The 22,335-nt window shown below is 38.3% G+C and overlaps 1 protein-coding gene across 2 annotated transcripts in view; it reads left to right on the top strand.

Moving 5' to 3' along the window:
• The window catches only part of AFF2 (ALF transcription elongation factor 2), a 338,480-nt gene that overhangs the window by 228,466 nt on the left and 87,679 nt on the right, over nt 1–22,335 (top strand). For both annotated transcript variants that reach the window (XM_065729742.1, XM_065729740.1), the window contains one exon: nt 15,703–15,754. In XM_065729742.1, coding sequence (XP_065585814.1) covers nt 15,703–15,754 — 52 coding nt within the window. The remainder of the gene's footprint in view (nt 1–15,702; nt 15,755–22,335) is intronic.

The raw sequence follows: 22,335 nt of genomic DNA, 5'->3' as shown, positions 1-22,335 counted from the left end.
AAAACCCTCACCGAAGTTTTGAGTGACAGCTGCAAAACAAAAATGTGTATGTTTCTTGGCAATCTGCCATCACTAACAGGGCAGCTTCTTTGTTTTAAATATTAGGAAATGGTTTTCAAGCTCAGGTGAATGTGACAGTCAGTTTAGCTGCGTTCCTTTTGCAGCGTGCAGCTGTACTCGTTTCCTCATTCCTCTTCTTTTGAAGTTAATGAGAGCTCTAAGGAGAGGAATGAGAGCTCTAAGGAGAGGAATATATATAGACTGAAATAAATTATGCTTTATGGTAATCAAATTCCATTTTCCAGACACATTTTTTAACAAGAAAGCATTCATCAAACTGGGATCCAGGACTCTGGACAAGAAAATAATACAGTTATTTAAATATAGCTAGGAAAAAAAAAAAAGGTGCCTACAAATCTAATAGTGGGATGTCTACATCTTGTCATTTGTTTCAAATTATAAAACCAAATGTAAGCATAAATGCACAAGGACACTAAACATAAATGCACAGCAGAGAAGAGTCAGCTACAGCTATATTTCCAAACTGCCTGTGTTTTGAGAACGGAGTGTGAGCGTGAGCTGAGAACTGTCCTGAGTTCAGGCAGTTGTAATTTGATGTTTTTAATTGTCAGTAAGAGAACACATCCAGGCTCTTAAATTATCCCCTTCTTTTCATGTGGATCTGTATGGAATAGGACTGAAGATTAGTCCAGTGGAAACCTTGGGTTGATTGTGACACGTTGTTTCCACTGGGAGTTGTAGTAAGGCAATTTGAGAACAAATACAAGGTAAACAAAACAGAGAAAAAAAGTCAAACGTCACTCCAGAATATAAAAACGGAAATTTGAAATGAATTAAAGTATTTGTTTAGCTGCCCAGCACAAGGTATTACTGACGAGCTAGGGCTCTGTTTTTAAATGCGTCTGCTCTTTAGAGTTCACCAAAATGTAGAACAGAGTGCGTCTCATGCCCGCCTTATTTTCGTGTAGTGTTTCATCCTCCGCTTTGTGGGGGAACTTGATGCCAAGAGAACTCACTGGAGACTGAGTGACAGATCAGGCTGTTGTCCCACATTCCCTTTCTACTAAATCACAGTTTTCTTTAGATGGAAGGTGGCTATTGTGAAGCTGTCAAACTGAGGAAAGTTAAATGGGCTGAAGTGAAGGCTCGTGTTAACAATAGCAGCTATCTCTGTCAAATGAAAGCTCAGCAGACAGTTACAAGGCAATTCGGCACTGATGGGTGGTCGATTAAAAACAACAAAAGGCAAGATGAATGAAAGGGGAAAATCCCTATTACTTTGTGGTAGGAGCAAGGAGAAAACCAAAAATAAAATAAAAAGCCCACCTCAGTCAACCCTGTAGCAATTGGAGCAGACTTGTAGTTAGCGTGACCTTCATAATCTCAGGTATGGCTCAATAAAACTGACAAGATTATTTTCTTTTCAGGCAGTGCTGAAGTACTTTCATTGGCAAAAGTCTGGAAAAGTAAAATAAATGTAGAATTCGAGGCAACTGAAGAATTCTTGCATCTGATAACAGCTGGAACATAGAGCCACCAGGAAAAATAGCTAGGCTTTATGCTAAAGAATTTGTGACTTCATCTTTCTTTAGACAGCATCATATCTGAGGTTTTGAAAGTTACACTACAGACCAGAAGAGGAACAGAGAGAAATTATCTCTGAGCTCAGGGGTGCACCAATTTGAATTGGATTTGAAATATAACTTTTGCATTTCATTAGGAAATTAAAGGTAGTGTTACATCCTGGTGGTTACCCAGCTGTCTAAATTGTTTGTGTCAACTTTGTTTGTAGATTAACAATTCTTCCACCAAATGCAAGGTGTATCATGCAGTTTTCTCTTTGTGGGACTCGCCCAACTTCCACTGAATTAAGATAAGAAGTTGGAAGGACTTAAAGCTTGCATGTCTGACATAAGCTTAACTTACTCACTTGTTCCTCAGGCACAGTCACTAAGACTTAGAGATTAAACTCAAAATATTTAAAGTAAGATGAGAAAGTAAAAAATTAATGCAGTAAAAGAAAGAGATACATAAACCTGATGGGAGATTTAAGTTTTGAAATCCTAATGAAATTTGATAGGAGGCAACACCTACGTCCACTTAGATCCTATGAAGTTCCCATTGCTTTCCTTACAATATAAATGCAAGGGAAAATTCCATGAAATTCAGAAAGCCAAGGAAAACAAACACATTCTTACACAGCATGGAATTAGGACTCAGGTTGTTGCCAACAGCGGGATCAGGATTCAAAATGATTCTGAAAAGAGATTGTAATAAAACATTTGGGAGACATGCTCCACAAGGATAAAGAACCAGTGTCTCTTTCCAGTTATATTAGGAAAACTAATTCAGTGATTACAGATTGTTGCATTGAACCATCTCCTATAAATAAGATGTAGACCTAGATGTATGACAGGCTGGATCCAGTCTGACAATTTTGACATTATAGTACGATATGTCCCTGTAATGTCATGATGTCATTACACTTTGTCAATGAAATTAAGTTTAGACTGCATTGCCTCTAAGTTCTAGCCTAGAAGAAAAGGTTTAGTAACTGTTTATCAATTTCATGTAGTAATATTCTTGCTTAATTGTCTTAAAATTACATCAAGATCGTAGTGTCATAGAATGATAGAATGGTTTGGTTGGAAGGAACCACCAAGATCATCCAGTTCTAATTCTCCCGCTATAGGCAGGTATCTCCCACTAGACCAGGTTGCTCGCACACGGATCCAGCCTGGCCTTGAATGCTTCCAGGGAGGGGGCACCATAGACAGAAACCAGGTGCCGGGTATAAATGTACAAAAAAAAAAAGGACAAAACAATCAGTATTCTGGGGTTTTCTTTCCTATAATGTTTTAATCACTGAGAACCATGTTATGATTTTAAAGGTGTTTTATTGTGGTAGTTGTACATTTCACCTGATAACTAAATTAATTTGGAAGTATGGAAACAATATTAACCAGCCTCACAGAGAATCAACCAGAACATATATTTTAAAGGCTTTGCAATAAAGTGATGGCTTTGGGACAAAAAGGGTCAAGCTCTTTGTTGGGAGGTCATCTTTCTCCTGGTTTTGGGAATGGCAACGTGTCATGTTGTCACTAGAATCAACACTATTATTTAGATATAAAGAGTGGCGGTGGATATCCTTACTGTATCCTTTTAAACCAATAACTGAATATTCTGTTCTTGGTTCCTTCCAGCTTCATTCTTCTAACACTGGAAAAATCTCCTCAAGCACCAATTGAGTGGGTAGCTCAAAAGTAACATAGGTTTCCTAGGAAATGTGAAAAAGCAGAGTGTATTTGTATGCGTGGAGTGTGTGAATGTGGGGAAGTGCTAGGTTTTCCAGAGTAGTGCTATTTGCAGCAGTAGTGAAAAAAATAAAGGGCTCTGTAGATTTCAGACCAAAGTGCAATGATATCATGATATCATTTATAGGGAAAACAAACATACAGTAAGAGCTAACACTGAACTTTTGGTAAGTGTATCTTAATAACAGAAATATGTCTTTAAAAATGTATGTGATAGGTCTCATATGGTAGTAGGAATATGTACAGCTTTCAGCCCTTATGACAATGGAAACTACCGACTTTATTTTGCATAGCTGAAGAACATTACAATTCTCTGACATTTTGAGGGCTACAAAGGCAACAGCACTAAAAGCTAGACATGCTTGAGGTATACTAGGGCTGCTCCAAAAGTAATGCCTCCTATGTTATGATGTTGGCCCACAGTGTCAGAGGGGGATGTTGGTGATATGGAAGTAGAGTTCTGAACCTTCCCACCAATCTTGCATTATGTTTTGTTGCCTTGTGATAGATGGCAGCACAGAGGAAGTCTGACAAATTGATGTCTAACGCAGAAATGCATATGAAGCAAAGGGGTGCAAGTAAATTCCTCCATGAGGAAAAAACAACACCCATTGACATTCATCAGCACTTGCTGAATGCTGATGGAGACCAAACAGTGAATGTGAGCACAGCGAGCAATGGGTAGTGCATTTCAGCAGTAACAATAGGAATGTGAACATTTCAGATATCCATGCTGATGTTTATGAGAGCAACTTGCAGACTCTTGTTCATTGCTGGTGAAAATGAATCCCTCATGGTGCTTCATATATTGAAAAATAGTGTTTTGTAGCCAGAATTTTCTCTATCAAATACTGTCATTTTGCTCCTTGTAGCTATTCTGGTTTCTGTGTAAATAAATAGAAGGCATTATTTTTGGAGCAAGCCACATATATCAGAAACTTGTTTAGCACGCACAGAAGGCACTGTAAAATTATTTCAGTGCCATAATTCAAATACTGGGGAAAATTCTCCTGTATCACAGCCAGAGCAAGATTGGGTTTGCAGCCAAGTACATCAACATAAATGTTCAACTGTCTGGGGAAATACAAGTCGTACACTGTTACTTAGGGGAAAATGTGCACAGACATGGTGGAGCCCCTTGTGAAACAATCCTCATTTTGTTAAACAATGGGATCAAATTTTCAATCAGATTATCAAGCAAACTGCATTCTCCAGGCTTGCCAAGCAAAGAGAAAATATCAGCAAGACTGATATATTTTTACAGAATTAATGATGTATGAAACCTGGAAGTGGAAACATACATTTTCTTTTTATCCTCTAATTTTTCTTCTTGCTCTATAAGTGAAAGGAAATGCTTGAAAGTATTTACAGTTATTCATATCTGTTTATCTTAGAGTGATTATCAGAGCAAACAGTGTCAGCCATTGTGTTTGAATCTGAGCCTGAAAAATAGTGCTTGTAGGAGCAAGGATTAGTTGCATGAGTCTGTGTTCAGAACTGTGCCTGGTACTTGATTTCTATCATGCATACTCAGGGCCTTATAAATCATCCAGATTCTGAAATAATTTCCTTTTTTTATTATTTTCTCTATTAATTTTAGAACATGCTAGGCTTAATTCATTTTTGCATTTTTAGTGTGATCCATGGGATGTTCAAAGTTTGTTTCGAATCTATGGGATAGTTGTTGTGGGTTCTGGATGTGGGATTTTCCAGCTTCAGTAGAATTGGTTTTCAAAACTGATCAGGAATTCAATGAAACTCATCTTCCTTGAGATCATCTTATCCTTGCTTTCTATGGGGATTTCTTTACTGATTGATCAGCCCTGAACAGTCTTGTGTACCAGGCAGAGTCCAGCAGTAATGTTTATAAAAGTGTAATACTTTTGCAGCACTGAAAACCTCAGTCATTTCTGTCATGCAGTCATAATAACCCCCTGACACTTGCTCAACTTCCCCATGCCAACCCCTGCTCTTCATTCGCCATGCACTACCAGTATGCCAGTACCATTCTTGGAATCCTGCTTTGGTAACACACCCCCCTGAAAACCTCTCTGTAAGTGCTAAGCTTAAGGCATTCTTGGTAAATCTGCCATGTGACTAACTTCACTTTGCTCCATATGAGCAAACACTATTTCCATAACTAAATGTCCCATTCTCTGTAGCTTAACTCATCACTGAAAACCATGGAGTTTTGCCTTTTCATTTTCTGCCTCTGCAAGAGTTCCCATTACAAGGCTTTATTAAACAACTTGAGCCTTCCTTTTGAACAACCAAAGAAATACTTTACGGTTTTATGAAGTTGTTGTTCATCTGCAGTGAAATGAAGTAGCCAAGCCCCTTCATTGCCTTACAGTACACTCAAGTCCAGCAGTTCATTCATGAGGGCAAGCTGACCCCAGGAATTCAAAAACCCCTCAACCTGAGATCTGTTCAGAGTCTTTGTTGTCATTCTTCCACTTATGTAATTAGTTAGGGTCCACTCACATAGTTCAAGGTGTATTTAAAATACAAGCGCATTGTTCACAGTACAGCCATTTTAGAGTGGCCATTGTTGTGAACAAAGCCAACACGCTTTGCCTTCCACTTACTCCTTGCCAAATTATCTGTGCTTTCTGTGAACGGATGAGTATATGAGCAGTGACTGAGCTTTTGAGGATTTCTTGGGTTCCTTTTAGGAGTTTGCTAGCTTCCTTGCGTCATTAAACACTGTAATTAGAGTGAATGTTTTTCAGTGGTCATTTAAAAAAATGGAGCATCTAATAGGGGAAAATGTGCTTTGTGTTAGGAACAAGAGATAATATATCTTCTTTCCTATCTCTTCAATTCTTCCTGGCATAGGTATACATTCTACAATAGCACAGTGATTTTTATTTTTATTTTACTTTATCTTTGTTGTATTTTTCTTCCAAATCTTTCATGTCTTTCTTCTCTCTTTTCCACTGGACCACCACCTTTTTTAGTGGATTTTCTGTCTACACTTACTTCTTTTTGTCCCTACCTGCTTAACCAGGGGACAAACCTAATGGCATCCATGTTTGGGCTGGAGAAATCTGGTGGGCCCGATACTTAACAGAAAAATAGTTTCCCCATTCAATATGTGCTGAAGGTATGAAAACCGAGCAAAAAATCCCCATGTTGGATTAAAGTGCAGTGAACCCACAGCAGATGTTATTTCTGAGCTGAGAGCCAGTAACTAATCAGTGGCCTTTTGCAGACCTACGTTTGGTTTCAGGGCACTGGCATGTATTGTCTATGAACACTGTTCAAAGAGCTTGTCAAGAAAAGGAGACTACAAAGGGAAATAGCTCTCGTGTTAATTGTTGTCAAGAGGCTGTTGGGTCTTGTTATGGCTAAGAGCATTTGAAGTAGGGAAACAGAATCTGAACTGGTGAGAAATTATCCTCTGTTGAACTCTTTATTTACTTGGCACCCTGTACTTCGAATCCAAGGTCCAAGCACGCGCGTCTCTTTCAGATTTCAGGTCCACTCTTGTATCTGAGGGGTGGATGAAGTGGACTAATCTTGTGGAGAAAGACTGCAAAGCTGCCCCTATCCTCCTGAGCTCCTGCTGCAGGATTGTCCCAGGCAGTGAGAAAGAGGCAGAAGTCTCCTTGTGCATGTTGTGCTGCATATTGATGGTGTAGGACACCCGTGGACCTCAGTGGCTACTGCAAATGAGCTGTGGGACTGTCCCCAGCACCAGCTTGAGTGGAAACCTGTGGCTATTACTGGTGCTCAGAGGTTGAAAGAGACCAGAGCTGCTGGTGAGCAGCTTTGCAGCCATGCCACATAGCATGCACTGAATGAATTTCTCTTCTCATTGTCCATCTGCACAGCTCCTCCCAGTCTTAGCAGCAATGCTATCGAGGGACAGAGTTCATCTCAGTCCCTGTAAATAGCATAGGGGGCTCCGTGTCATTCTTATCTCTAACACTGAAGTATAGTCTTTCTCCATGACTCTGAACTTTGCAGTCAGCATTTTGGAATTAGAAGCAAATGCTTCAAATGACAGAAATTATTTTATGAATTTAAGTAGAGGTCAGAGCTGCAAAAAATACATCAGTATGAAGGCTTTAGTGAACACAAAAGCTGCTTTCAGTCCAGACCAGGCTACTGAAGTTTATGATTTCCAGGTACAACTCATTTCTAATCTGCATAAACAACAAGGCTTTTCTCTTCAGTTGCAAGATTAGTCAATGTAAGGGGAAGACAGTGCAGAGGAAGATTTGTGGATGTCATGTTGGCACTGACAGCTCATCAAGCATTTCCTTGAAGGACTCTCTTTGCTACCAGAGTGAAAATAGAATAAAATAAAATATAAAAGTGTGCAATCAATGAGCAAAAGTAGTGTCCTTCCATATGCACTGTAGAACATTAGATAGATGAACCAGTCTCGTGTCATTTGTTCCCCACTGAACAACTCTTTTAAATATATTTTCTGGCATGATTTCTTAAAAGTGTTAAAGTTACCTTTACAAGTTGCTGTGGAATTATCAATCATTGTGTAACTATTACTAACTTCCCAAAGTCTCTGTGTGTAAATATGCCAATCCTACTCCCATTCTATTGGACTCTCAACACAGGGCAAGTTTGGACCTCAGTAAGGATGTGAGTCAGAAAATTATTGAATATGATACAGTATTATTTGCACTCAAAATGTATATGACTGTAACAAAAAGATGAAATTTGGTAGCATGTTTCTCCCTCCTCACATAGTTCTTGTCTCAGCTTTAATGGAAAACAAAATGCCTGTCAAGAGAGAGGTCATTATGGTGCTCTTTGAGCCAACTTAATATTTTACTTTCCTTGAAGAGCTTTTTGTACATAGAGATTAATGGATGGCTAGATAAAGAAATTCTTCCACTGAAAGAATTCAGTTTGCTTAATCCTTCTGAAATTAAGAGACAATATGAGGAGGTGAGTAATGAAGTGTACTTTCTGATTGTGTGGCACCTAATAGATAACCACAGGGGTTACTTTTCTCTCACCAGCTGTAATTATATTAATTACTGATACAGTGCCAGAAACACTAAGGCAAACTGAGTGTGACAACACAAAATGGAGTGTTTCTTAGCAAGACATCTTTATCCATCAGCTGGACCAGGGGGAAGCTGACCGTGTTATGAGGCTAATGTGTGCTTCTCCTGCGGGAGGGAAGATACCAGACCTCTATCACTCATAAGCTTTTTTGCTGTGGTGACATACAATATGACTTCAGTCTGTCATGGTTTTGTGGTTTTTGTCGTGTTGTTGATATTCCACATCATGACATCGTGTGGTGTGTTGGGAGTTGAATAGAAAAGTTCTCATCCCAGCCACAGTCCAACAGAAACTGAAACTCATCCACTTGCAGTAGGTAGCACAGGGCAGACTCCTCCTGCACTTTGAGAGTGCTCTTGGGCTAGTGGTTAGGAGCCGGTGTCACCGTCGAGGCCCTGGTTCGATTCCCGTACGGAATACCCAAAATGCAGCTGGAGCATTAACTCTTCAACTCCCAACATACCACGTGATGTCATGATGTGGAATATCAACAACACCACAAAATCATGACAAGTTCTTTCTAAAGGGAGGCAACTTCAGGTCAGAGGCTGAAGATCTGATCCTGTTCTTCTAGCAAATTAATTCTAATTGTGCCTCTGAAGATACTCAAATGAGTAGAAGTTACTACTTTGAGAAAGAGCTCACCAGAATGAGTGTGTCATTGACCAGAATGTAATGAAGGAAAGCACTGCATGAGGAGAAAGAAAAATTATGAAACTATATTTAAGTATGTATAAAATTGCTGGACAAGTGGCCCTTAATATTAGAGTAAATGGTGCTTATAAATTCCATTTAATCTTCTGAGATTTTCTTTTACTGTAACTCTTACACTGTCTCAGAGGACATATTTTAAAGATGACTTGCACATTTCAGCAGAGGAATGGATATCAGGTTTCAAGATTTATAGATGGGATGTTTTAAAACAAAAGCTCTTCTTTTTTCTTTTGGTAATTCTCTACCTTTTTTTTTTTTTCATTTTCTGAGGTTCTTTGTCCACTGTTATAAATTTCTTGGGGGAAATCTATCATTAAATGTTCTCACACACATAGACCCCATTTCTCCCCCTTGATAAATGATAAAATTTTGCTCCAGTGTGTGAAACACATTCTTGAAATACATCTGAATCCCATTATCCAGTTTGTCATTTGCATGGTACCTTTTGAGTTAGCACTCTCAGAGAAGTCTTATATTCTACAGAGAAATGTACTGGGAAAATGGAAAAACAGGTTCAGTATATGTGCACAGGATAAAGGATCATAGATTGTGTTGAACTAATGGCCTTATTTCCATGAAAGCTCAGGGGGAGAAAAAATTGCATGTCAGTGCTGGTCACTATTTCCATGGACAGGTGTTCTCTCCACATTCATTGCTCAAGTTAGTAAAGCACCACTTTTTTCACCACAAAAACGTTTGATTCCTACCTGTTCTAGATTTAAGTCTTACTATGTATCAGAAGTGAAATTTGCTATAACAGGATGTGTTTTCTGTTTAAGGAACAGGATAACTAGTTGTGGCACATCTCTAATCCAAGTCACACAAACCTTCATATTAAAGTGTCCGTTTGTATCAAAAGGAGGTTAAAGTAAGAAGGAACTTCTTTCCTTGGAAAGCCCCAGTGTCATCTGTGTGCTCTCTGTACTTACCACTGCTTCTCCTGATCAGTGCTTTGCTGTGCCGTTTGTGTCACTAGTCTTAATTTCATCCTTACCTTTTCTCTAAAGCCAAATTGAAGTCGTACAGCCTACTGCCTGCAGTGATTGAGGCACGGTCTCAGATGTGGATGATTCAGATCATTTATTACAAGTTCTAACATCCCTTATATACATTCACAAGTTTTTTAAATTTCCCACTCGCCTTTACATGTCAGCAAAATGACATCCACAAACACTCCTTACCCGTGCATGCAGGCACTTATCCAATCAGAGTCATGAGTGGTTCCAAGCCACGCGTCCTTCCTCCAAACAGGGTCATCTTCACACGGCCATCACTCAGCTTACTTGACTTTGGTTTCCTTTCCTTCTGGAGTGTCCTTGGTTCTCAGCCTTCCTTTCTCATGCTGTTTATCTTGCTCCACAGCTTTCGCTCTGAATATACTTTCTTTTATTCCTACAACCACCCGTGGTTTACTCAGGCAGCAAGAACTGAAAAAAATATTTTAAAACCTATTTTGAAAAGCAAGACTCTCATATTTGTATTAATGTATTCCCATTTTACCAGAGACAAACCCATCAGAAAAGGAAAGGCATGTGTTTCTATCTGTCACCTTTGACTGTCCTTCTTGCAGAAGCAGTGTTCGTTTTTTGTTGTAATACAACCCAGATGTGAGATCTATTTTGTACAAATGTGGTTTGACATGATCAAGTTAATTTTCTGGGCAGCGCAGGATTAGGGAATTGCACAGTATTCACAGTATTCCCTTTGCTGTCGGCTTGCAACACCCTCTGCCTTTCCCTTCCATTCCCACAAGACTTTTTTACATGTGAATGGAGCTCCAGCACAGTGGTGAACTGATCAGAGTGCCAATTAGAAGTGCAGAACCTGGATTCTATTTAGAAAGCATGTTAAGCACCTCCTCCTTGATGCTGTCACATGAAACCTGCAACATCTTATTATATACAGCTTCCTCCCAGTACAGCCCTACACATCCTGAGAAGGAAGAACTGCATAATGTTCTTGGAAGGTTGCTGGCAATCCAGAGTTGATTCACTCTTGAAAAGCATTTAAATGAGATACACATTAAATCAAATAAAGAATGCTGAACTGTGAAACTACTCCCTTAAGAAGTTCTAATGCTCTGTAGGAGTACCTGAAATTATGGTGCACTGTGATGTGGCATACAGTAATTTTTCAGGGGGGAGATTATTTCACATCTCATAATCAAATTCTGTCTTGGTAATTAAAGGATCCCAAACAGCAGGTCTGGTGTGCACTGAACACACGCACTGTTTCTGTGTGTGTGCACCCCAGCAAGTTACATCCCCAGACCCCAGGGCTGATTTTAGGGTTCTGCTGCTGTAGTTCCTCCCTGTACTGATGTCTGGAAAAAGCCATTTCAGAGATTCAGGTGTCTCTTCAAGTCCAGCATCACCTTGTTCTGCAGCTTTGGCCTCCCTCTGTTCATGGCTTCTCTGAGTAGTTCGAACAGGTGCCTAGACTTAGATTTTAGCTGCTGTAAACCATTTGGAGTGGCTGGAGGGACTGTGTGATTATTCATCCTGAACATAGAGAAAAAAAAATGTATAAAACAGTTTTTCCTGCTGAGAAACAGAAGCCACATTGATATGTGCATTATCTTTTAATATTGCTTATTGATGGACACAGAGAGGTTTCTTATTAATAAAAAAATTATATTTTTGAACAAAATATATGTGGATGAAGAGGGAAGGTATTTTAACTCATTGGACCAAAATCATAATAAACTGATCTTGAAAAAGCTCATTTTGATTTCTGAATCATATCTATTCTGTATCATCATATTCTGATGTACAGTGCAAGCTGAAGGCTCCTAAAAATAATATTTTGTTGTTACAGTCTCTACTAAGGCTCTTTTGGATATCATCCAAATAAAGCTGCCATTCGGACATTTGTCCAGTTAAATTTGTAAGAACAATCTGCTTCGGGAGCCTACTCATCCCTGGAGGAAGTGGGTATCACAGTCAGTCAATGAGATTGCCCCTACTTCCACTGCAGATAAATGTGTTGCTTTGCCACAGTGTTTCTGCTTTGCAGGAATTTCAAACTATAAACCTCTGAAAATTGTGGATTGCAATAAATGTGCTGACACAACTTTGTCTGTTAAATGGCATTGCTCTAATAATGAAATCAAAAATCCTACTTAATCCCACTCTTCCCCTTAAGTGGTGTTTTGCATTAGTTGTGGATGAAAAGACAAACAAGTACATGTATATTCAATAATAATGTCAACTGGGTCAGGGAAGAACAGGAAATAAAATGAATTCATAACACCTCTGAAAATAGCTTTTTGATACAGGCATTTTTCTCTTTGATTTGCCCTCATTGAGGCTATTCATTGTAACTTTAATATATCCACTGAATTGGCTCTTATTAATAGCCAGCCTAATCTTAATAACAAATGTACACCGTAATCTCCATTCTGGGTGTCTTCTGAGGTCAACAGGTATGTAGAACAGAATAGATAATATGTGTATTTAAGAGGATGTTTCACTGATGAGCGCCTAATTTCATGTTCAAAACGGACAGATAATGTTTGAGAGAACTATTGATGCAAAGCCCTTCTGTATTGTAAGCTGAACTGGGTTACCTCTATAGCTAGGATGGTGAAATAGTCCCCTTGGGTTATGGCTGCTGGTGATCTTGAAAAGGCATTGTTAGGCTTTGAGTGCCATCAGATGCTATTTTCTTATAAATGAGAGTTAGTAGAAACATTAAACAATACAAGATACTAGGACCCATGCCTTCAGAATATTAAGCACAGTTTAAAATTGTGGAAGACCATCTAGTCCTCTGCTTTCTGTGAAATATTGCATCTTTTATCTGCTCTGGGAGCACGTTATTTGAACTTTTCCGAATCCTACTTTCATTTGAATGTACTATGTATTTTTAATTTATCCCCTCACTTCTCTCCCTACCATAATATATTTATTGTTGATACTCTACTCAGTTTCTCCTTAATTATTCCATCTGCCTGAAGAATGTGATACATTTCAGAAGCTGTGTGGTTTAGTTGTTAAACCTTTTAGTTTTGTAACTGAATGAGATGACATATTCTTTGTTTAGCAAAACTGGCTAAGAAGAATTATATACTCCAAGTGATAAGCTTGGAACTGCTAAAGAAATACCAAAAAACAATTTTTTTCCTCTCTCCAGTCGCCTAAAACATCCATTAGTCTCTTGAAGGGAACTCATAAATCCTGCAAATTTAGTTTATCTGAAACCAACTCTAACAGTTGTCCTTCCTACTAATCATGTTTTATATCCATTTTATATTTTTCAATATTCAATAAACATGTCTTGTGCTTACTGTACTTCTTAGAAAGTGTCTTCAGAGTAGGCTGTATAAGGACAGTTATTAATCACCCATTTCAGATGACTGTTTGGCTAGTTTACTAAGTGTACTCATTTATCTTTTTTATGGTTTTTTTTTTTTTCCTTTGTCCTTTCCATTTATCTAGTGCAGAGTTTCCTTTGTTCTTTTTGGGTTATTTCTACCAGAATATGTCAAAAAATGAATTTAACATGTAACAAATGAAAAAAATAATACCTGGAAAGAGGAAAAAAGCCAAACAAGCCCTTTTGGCTTCATTGATGAAAAGATCCTCTGCATTATGTCCTGTTAGGTCTGCATTAAAAAATAATAATAATAGAGTACATTATCTAGCAGTGCTGCTTTAAAGCAGTAGATAATTTACATATTGAAGTGAGATGTAGATCTAAAAGTTAGAGTGTAGGACTGAATTGGAGTTAAGAGTCAGGATGATATGGCCCAATATTATGATGTTCTCCATTCCCTGGTGGTATTGTCCTTCTGGTGTGTAATGAGACTTGCAGATAACTATGTGGGGCTGTGGATTGAGCGAGGCACGGCATTATGCTGAGTGTGGCACTGTGAGTAATGGCACTGGGCAAATAAATGAATGTTTCTGCTAGATAAACAACATCAAAAGTTCCTGTTCATCACCAAAATCCATGCCTCTGAAGATTAATATTTCCTGAAGAATTCTTACTTTTAGAAGATTCCTTATCCACACTACAGTCTTACTTTTATGGTTTCACATATTACAGGGAGGCATCTGCCATTTATCAAGAGGTTAATGACCAGTAGTTATGTGTCCAGATACTTTCTAAACACCGAGCAGCCCGACAACAGAGGTCACAGAAAGACAGATGACTTACAAAACAGTTTAAAAATCAACTTGCACTTTCTCTTTTTAAGGGTGCCGACAAGGCTTCAAACTTACATTTTCCCATTGGGATTATTGTCCCCTCTTTAAAATTCCATATACCACGAAGTAGTCCTCAAACAACAAAAAAATAATGGAACATCCATTGATTGCTGTAGTTATTTAAAGGCTAATAATAATTAAAAAAAAATGATAGACTTCAGTCTCCATCAAAGCAGAAGTGGAAACTGCAATTTGTCATTCTCCTGCAATGAGTAAAGCAGATCAGAGTGGGGAAAAGGAGGCTTGACAATTTCAGCTGGTGTCACAGCACATCTGGGTGATGTGCTGACTGATTCATTAGTATGTCATCCTGCAATAAAAGAGGTGAGGTGCTGGAACAGGCTGACCAGAGAGGCTTTGGATACTCTGTCCCTGGATGTGTTCGAGACCAGCTTGGATGGGGCCCTGGGCAACCTGGGCCAGCATCAGATCTGGAGGTTGGCAGCCCTGCCTGTGGTAGGGGGTTGGAGTTTGATGATCCTTGGGGTCCCTTCGAACCCAAGCCATTTTATGTTTCTGTGATTTTATGAAGTGTGCCCAGGGGAATATCAGCTCTGAGAAATACCAGCAGATAAAAGTGGAAGTGTGTGGGAAGCTGTACGGAAGAGTATTTGGCCACTGTTTAACATGTCTTTCTAGGTAGACAGACCTGAAGAAGAGACTTTTTCTGCAAAGATGAAACAGCAAATAATGACGTTTTACCCCTTTTTTGTGTTTTGAGATACGCAAATTTTGCATAAAAAAAAAAAGAAGTTGTATAAGACAAGTGTTAGTACAACAGTAGGCATTATTCACCTCTTTCTTCTGTCAAAGGAAAGGAAGGAGGCTTTGGGACTGCCTGACCTGTTGGGAGTTTTCTTCCCCTTTAACCAAGAGCAGGGAGCAGTAACATGAGATATAGGGGTAAAAAAAAATGATATGAACAACTAGGAGAACACATCAATCCTGAGAAAAACTTCTACCATTTCTATTCCCTGTTCTGCATTCTCAGGTGAGGTGGGATCAATACAAGACTCAAAAAAAGATCAGTAATACCCTAGATCCAGAATTAAAAATGGTGCATGTTTTTGTCTCCTTTTAACAGTTTCAGAACTGAATTTCCCTTTCACCTTCTGCTATAGAAATATGCATTGGTTTATATGAACTCTTCACTATGATGTAGTCTGCAAATAAAGAGGACATGAAGGTGAAGCTGACTGCCAAGCTTCATTATGGATGAATCTGAAGGTCATTTGCTCTTACCTAGCATCTCACAGAATAACATACATATTTAGAGTATTCTTCAGTTTCCCTAGCATGGGTCTGATTCTCTTGTTGAACTGAAAAGGGAGTTCATCCCATTTTAAACAACTTTAATTCATTAAATGTAATTCTGTCTCTTGGGTTGTTTTTTTTTTCAGGATGCTTGAGGATGATCTGAAACTCAGCAGTGATGAAGATGACAATGAACAGGTAAAATACATCTCAGTGACATATAAAAATGTTGTTTTATTGTTGTGTTTTTGTTTTTGTTACTGGAATGTGTCTGCATGACCATTTACTATGCTTGCATCAAAAGCATTTTAAGGTGCTGCAGAATTCATTATGTTAGATTTTACCTGCACTTAAAACCATTTCTGAATCTTTTACAGAATTAACTGTTAAATAGATTAAACTAAACCAAAACAATGAATGCCAGCCTTGGAATAAGAGAGCACACGTCATCGTCTGGGAATAGCTAATGTGTGCTGAGTTCCTACCCGTTGTACCAAATTAACTGTGGAACAGTCTCCACTTGTTTCACACTCAATTTCTGAAGTTGATGACCTGTATAGAAGTGGGTGCAAGATGACCGCATCAGACCACTATCATGACTGTAGAGTTGTTTTGCGCTTCGCAATTCATCTGTAGGTTGCACCCATGAAGTCTGAGTCTTTATGTTCTGTTCTAGTACGTGAGAAAAGGGCTGGGGAGCCATTGTCAATAATTCAGCCATTTGTGAGAAGTAAAATCTTCAGTATGTAGATCTAAGTCAGTACTGAAACTCTCTCAAACTACTTGGAACATTAATGAAGAAACATTTTCAGAAAACTGCCTGATATAATTCTCTTTTCTTCCCTCTCTATAAATATTTATGAGTAATGCTGAGAAATAAGGCTGGTGAAATTCATGTTCTCGACATTCTTATTAGAAACACTGAGACTTTGGGTTGAATTCATTCTATATGTTATTTTATGTAGATCACTCTCAAAATAATACCTCTTATTTATTTCCATGGAAAGTACAATAGATACAAAGAGCACCGTAACACTGTTTGATAGAACAAATTCTCAACTACAAAACATTATTTTTCAATGTAGTCACCACCATTAGCTAAGCATTTTTGCCAGAGATGAATGAGAGCTTACAAGCCATCTTCACAAACATCTGCACCAGCGAAGGAGTCCCACTCTTACCAACACCACTGTTAAAATGCACTGCCCAGCTCTCCCTGTGCTCACATCCACTGTTTGGCCTCCATAACTTTCAGCAAGCATCGAGCAGTGCCAATGGCTGCCATTGGTTTCTGCATGGAGGAATTCAGTGTCACACCTTTACTTCATTTGCTTTTCAAAGTCTGACACCACTTCTTCAGACTACCCCTCTGCTGCCATCTGTCACACAGAGACAAAATGGAACAGCATTGGCAGGAATGGTCATTCTCTATTACCATACTGCCAGCATCCCCCACTGACATTGTGGGCTAACATAATAAAATAGGAGGCATTACTTTTGGAGCTGCCCTAGTATAGGCTGAAATGTATAAACATCTGCAGTAATGAGGAAAGTAATGCTATAGTAGCCTATTATGATCTGTTCAGGAGGGAAGTGTTAAATATAAGTGGATCTTTCTTTCTTATGTACTTTTAAACCACCTAAATGCTCTCCTTCAACCCACCTGCATGAAGCCCTGGACAACCAGTAATGTGGCTCCACAAGGTCACACACTTTTAGCATTACTACATGATTTGTAGTGATATTTTTCTCCTTTCTTGTAGTGATATTTTTTTAGCTCCATAGACACAAGTGTGTGTGTCTATGGAGACACACAGTTTTTGCTATTAAGCCAACATAGATTTTCTTATTTAATTATTAACGTTGGACATGTATTATTTTGTAAGTTAATAATTTAACATGTTCATTAGTTTCAGAAAAACAAGGTCAAATATCCCACTTGCTTTATGTTGCCCTCTTTTTTAGTCTATACATTTTAATAAAACATATGACAAATTAAAAGAAATGTTATTTCTCTACATTAACTATATCACATTTTATATGCGGCCAAAGACACTATTCAATCGGTGCAGCTCAGGCTGGACAGTTGGACATGCACACTTTACAGTCATACCAGGAAAAATGCATCTTCTGGTGTCATTTGATCCCTTAGTTGAACAAGTCAGTATTATTAGCACCAAGTGGCATTTTCATCTGAAGGCCAAGAATCAAAAGGCTGTATTGATGCAGCACACTATTGTGCAAGTGTGTTGGCTTGCCCAAATATTCCCAAAGGTTGACACTGTGACAATGTAATGTGCAAAATTCAGAAACGGTAAGATCTTCTCAGGCAGGATTCAGTTTTGTTTTCCTACTATAGTAATTTTCCATTGATTTCAATAGACTTAGAATTAACGCAGTTAACGCTGACTTGGTGTCATCTCTGATGTCAGCCCCATGCAGGAAGTCCACATTTTGTCTCCACCACATAACATAGTATTGGCAGCTCTTAAAGCACTGCTGCTGTCAATGTACGTCCCTTACCCAAAGGCAGGGCTATGCTGGGAAGCTGTGTTACCTTGGCCACAGGTCAGAGGCTGCAGTTAATGTGTGGAGGTGTGCCCGAGTTGTAGGAAGCCCCAGACTGCAGCAAAACTTCAGAAGACTTTCCAGCAATATGTTTGGCAGTGTATGCTGAGGACGAGAGAGCCATAATAAGGAGCATTCATATCTATTCTCAACATTTTATAGTACATAGAAAATGCTGCGTTTTTTTTCCCTTTAGGCAGCATGAATTTCATGTCACTCTGAGTGATTAGTGTTGATTAATATCTCCTTAGATCTCCCAAATATCTTCTAAAGAGGCAGATTATGGTAGCTATATTTAGAGATTCAAAACGTGAATGGATCCAATCATGTAAAAAATAAATGAACTGTCTGGACAGTAAGCACGCAGGTCATATTTCTTCAGTTTCCTGCACTTCACAAGAATCCTTCACCATTTAAGTACCCCATAAATGAGTGGATACGTTGCTTTTATGTGCATTACGAATAGAGAATGTAAGTGATGTTATAAGTGATGTTATACACATTATGGAAAAGAATCCTTGGGTTTTTAGGTTTCCTGGAAATGTGACCGTATGTGTCTGTCCTTTAGATTCGTGTCGTGCTGCAGCCCAGAGTGAGGTCTTGCAAAGCTGAGCAGCATGGCTCTGCTGCATCACTCAAGCGTTATATTGGCAGTACCTTCACACTTCAGCAGCTGCTGCCATCTCTCTTTAAAGGAAAGAGAGGGGACTAGGTGTGGAAAAAAAGGTTGACCTAGCACATTGGTCAGGCACATAAGCATCAACAAAGTAATTGCAATGTTTTTTATCTGCAAAATATTATTTACAAAAAATATGTAGAACATCCATTCATGAGGGGCAGATCAAGGTGATTACAATATACAAATTATAGAATGCTGTATTTTCAGCAGTGGGGTTATAAGAATATTTTTTTATTAACATAGAAATTGTTCATGCAAATGACTTCTATAGTTTACCTGTACATGCATGTGCATTCTGACAGGGAAAGAAAAGATTGAAACTCAAAATCATTGTAACACTTTATGCAGTAATGCTATATAATGAATCATTCTCGTTGCAGTCTTTCTGATTTTTTCTGCTGTAGGCCAATGTGAAACACTTTTACTCATTTTTGTTTATAAAAATATGACTTGTAGAACACAAGTTTGTTATCATAATCTCTCTAATAGTATTCCAAGGTAGCTGAATTTCTTTGAGAATTTCAGTCATTAGGGAACCCCAGGACTCAGGCTTGTATTTATCCTTTGAGAATTGCTAGACACCCTTCAATACTTACACGGCAGGGGCAGTAGTGGCAGTGATCCATAAATGCACCTAAATACTAACTACCAGTGGATGTCTGTGGCATGTGGAGAGGGTTTGATCTATCAGCCTGTCTTCTGAGACTTCCAGTAGTCCATTTGTCTTGTTTCAAGACTGTTAGACTCTCATCTGCAATAAACAGATCTCTTATTTCCTATTTTTTCACTCCTGTGAATGAGCACACATTTCTGATCTGTATTACATGTATTTGGGGGCCCATGAACCTCATACTTTTTGAGTTGTTAAACAGCTCCTTCCTCTTCTCCCCATTGTGAAGGAGAAACCCAACACATTGTAAGGAAACTCTGTGGTTTTCCTCTCCTTTTAGATTCCATTACTACATGCTCTGGCAGCTATGAGCTTGGAGTAGAAGTTGTTTGGGCTGCGACATGCAGGAGGTGCAATGAGATGATCTTTTAGGATCCCTTCTGACTTCAGATCTGTAAATTTTTGGACTGTATTGATCATAGCTATAGATCATGAAGGAAGCTACGAGTTACCCAACCTCCAGTCTTCATTTTTTGGACCTTTCTTGGAGAGACTGCAGTTATCACCTATATCTAATGTGTGTAAACACATCCCGCCACATCTTCAGTGTAGACTATTTCTGGCCACATGACATGCTTTGTCTCTTAGACAAAATGCTGATTCTTATGTCTTTTATTGCTGGTGATTTGGGATTAAAGACACACAGAAAACGACAGGTTAGATCTGGAATCAATTTTCATTTACAGCTGAGAAGCAGTTATTGATGCTGTGCTCACAGTTCAATAAAAGATCTAAAGATATAGACCTTGTGTTTCTTTTTCAATATAAGCAGCATAATCAGTCGAAAATATTTTTACAAAGAAAACTGTATTGACAGTTTTATTAAAATTGCTGTCTTTAAAGTTTTAAGATATCAACAATTTGACCTCCTCAAATGGTTTTTAATATGCATACTGACCAACTCAATGGATTTTTATGTACCAGGTATTATAAATGTTTAATGTATTATCTGAGAAGCATTGCTACTTTTAAGTATTGCCTGAGTTTTAAACTCTGCTGAGGGGAACATTCTGTTCATGTTGTATTCAGAGGTCCTCTTGTACAGTATTTTTAGGTTGCCCACAACAGATAGTGTCAGGGCAGGTGACACACAGGTTCGTAGTTAAACCATTAGGTGACAAGGTATTTCAGAGATGCTGCTACTGATGTTCTTCTCTAAGGACAGTGCTTTTCAGGTGGCTTTATTACTCTGTTAAAAAACTAACTCAGAAATTAGAAAGAGTAGTGACTCTTTTCAATTAGTAGCTTAGTTCAGCTAGAAGAGCTTGGATAAAACATGGATTTATGTTTTTGCTCCTTAAAGCACCTCTGTATAACTCAAATTAGCTTTGAGCTCAAAGGCATCTAAATTAGTTGTGTCTGGATACAGTATTATAAGTAGATGTAGTGTACCCAGTTTTCTTTAGCCAGCCCTTTGTTCCTCTGCCTAAGGAAAAGTCCTGTTAACCCCTGAAATGCATTCTTAATTGAAAGCACATTGCTAGTGATCTGTGTGCATTTTAATTAAAGAAACTTTGATACTGACTGCATTGTTTTCATGTAAATAGCATTTTTGGCAAATGAATGAGATGTTTTTCTTTTTTTTTTTTCATTCTTCACTTAATGATTGCCAGCTTATTTGAACTCTTCTGATAACCAACTACAGAGACATTGTTGTGATAATACAAACATGAGACATATACATAATCCATGGCCTTGATCTGTCTTCTGTATTTTACACAAACATTATTATTTTTTTGCTAGGTTTCTACTAGGTAATTACTTACAAAAAGTTTGACTTTGTAGCTCAATCTAAAAGGTGATCAGCTCAGCTTTGAATTGCTATAATGCATACTGAACTCTCAAAGCCTGTATTCATTTCTTTTTTTTTAATCTATGATATGCAACGATGCAGTATGCTTTTGTCTTGAAACACATTTTAAAGTGATTTGGCTACCATTTTCATTGTAACAGTAGATATCTTTTCCTGTTATCATTTATCCCATTTTTTTTAGCTGGGTCCTGAACAAGCTGTTTACTCCCCAAGGTTTTGCTGCATTTCCATTTACTTTGTTATCAGCAGAAAGGCTGAAGAACAGCTCTTCAGTAATGACATCAATACTGCACACAGTGAGAGAGGTCATCTTGTCAAAGCTATAGAAAAATCAGATGGATTAGGATGAAACTAGGTGCAAAATAACTTTGATGGAGTCTTTAATGTAAACAGTTTATCTGTCATTGGGTTTCATCTAAATCCCAGAATGATGCAGCATCGGTTGTAGCCACAGCAGTGTGTTTTGATAAAGAGCCTACTTTACAGTGTTTAAGATCTATAGTCATGTTTTATAATTGTAAGGAAATGTTTTCATTGAGCCATTAATGAAAACAGAAGCTATTAGGATAATGCAGTCATTCTTCTCAGTCTATAACCATGAAAAATCCTTCCATGAAGATATGCCTTGTCTTGCTACCTCAGTCCCCTATAATTGACACTCAGATTATTTTATTCTGTACAACACTAGTAGAACAGCCATGTATCATCAGCCATGTAGAATGAATTCTCCAGCCTCCGTTAGTGTTTGGAAATAAGGGATCTCATGTCTGACGTGTCTAAGATACTAATTCACATAGCGGTGACATAGATTCCTATCATTGTTCATTATCAGAAAAAGCTTTCTGTAGCCACTGTGAGATCTGAGGTGAACTTGCTGCAGTTATGAGTAACAAACATGGCACAACACTAAATACATGGTGCTGTCAAAGGCTTGTCAATTTTTCAGACTCTTGGAATCTCCTGTAACTATTTCTGCACATACTGTTATTGTGGAGGTCACTGGGGAAAGGGATTAATGCAGCCCTCAGAAGGAATGGTTGCTGTAGACT

The sequence above is a fragment of the Cyrtonyx montezumae genome, unplaced genomic scaffold (assembly GCF_038088225.1).
Source record: "Cyrtonyx montezumae isolate F1298 unplaced genomic scaffold, pur_monq_1.0 scaffold_11, whole genome shotgun sequence".
In the NCBI taxonomy this organism is placed as follows: domain Eukaryota; kingdom Metazoa; phylum Chordata; class Aves; order Galliformes; family Odontophoridae; genus Cyrtonyx; species Cyrtonyx montezumae.
This window is presented reverse-complemented; position numbering and strand designations above follow the sequence as displayed.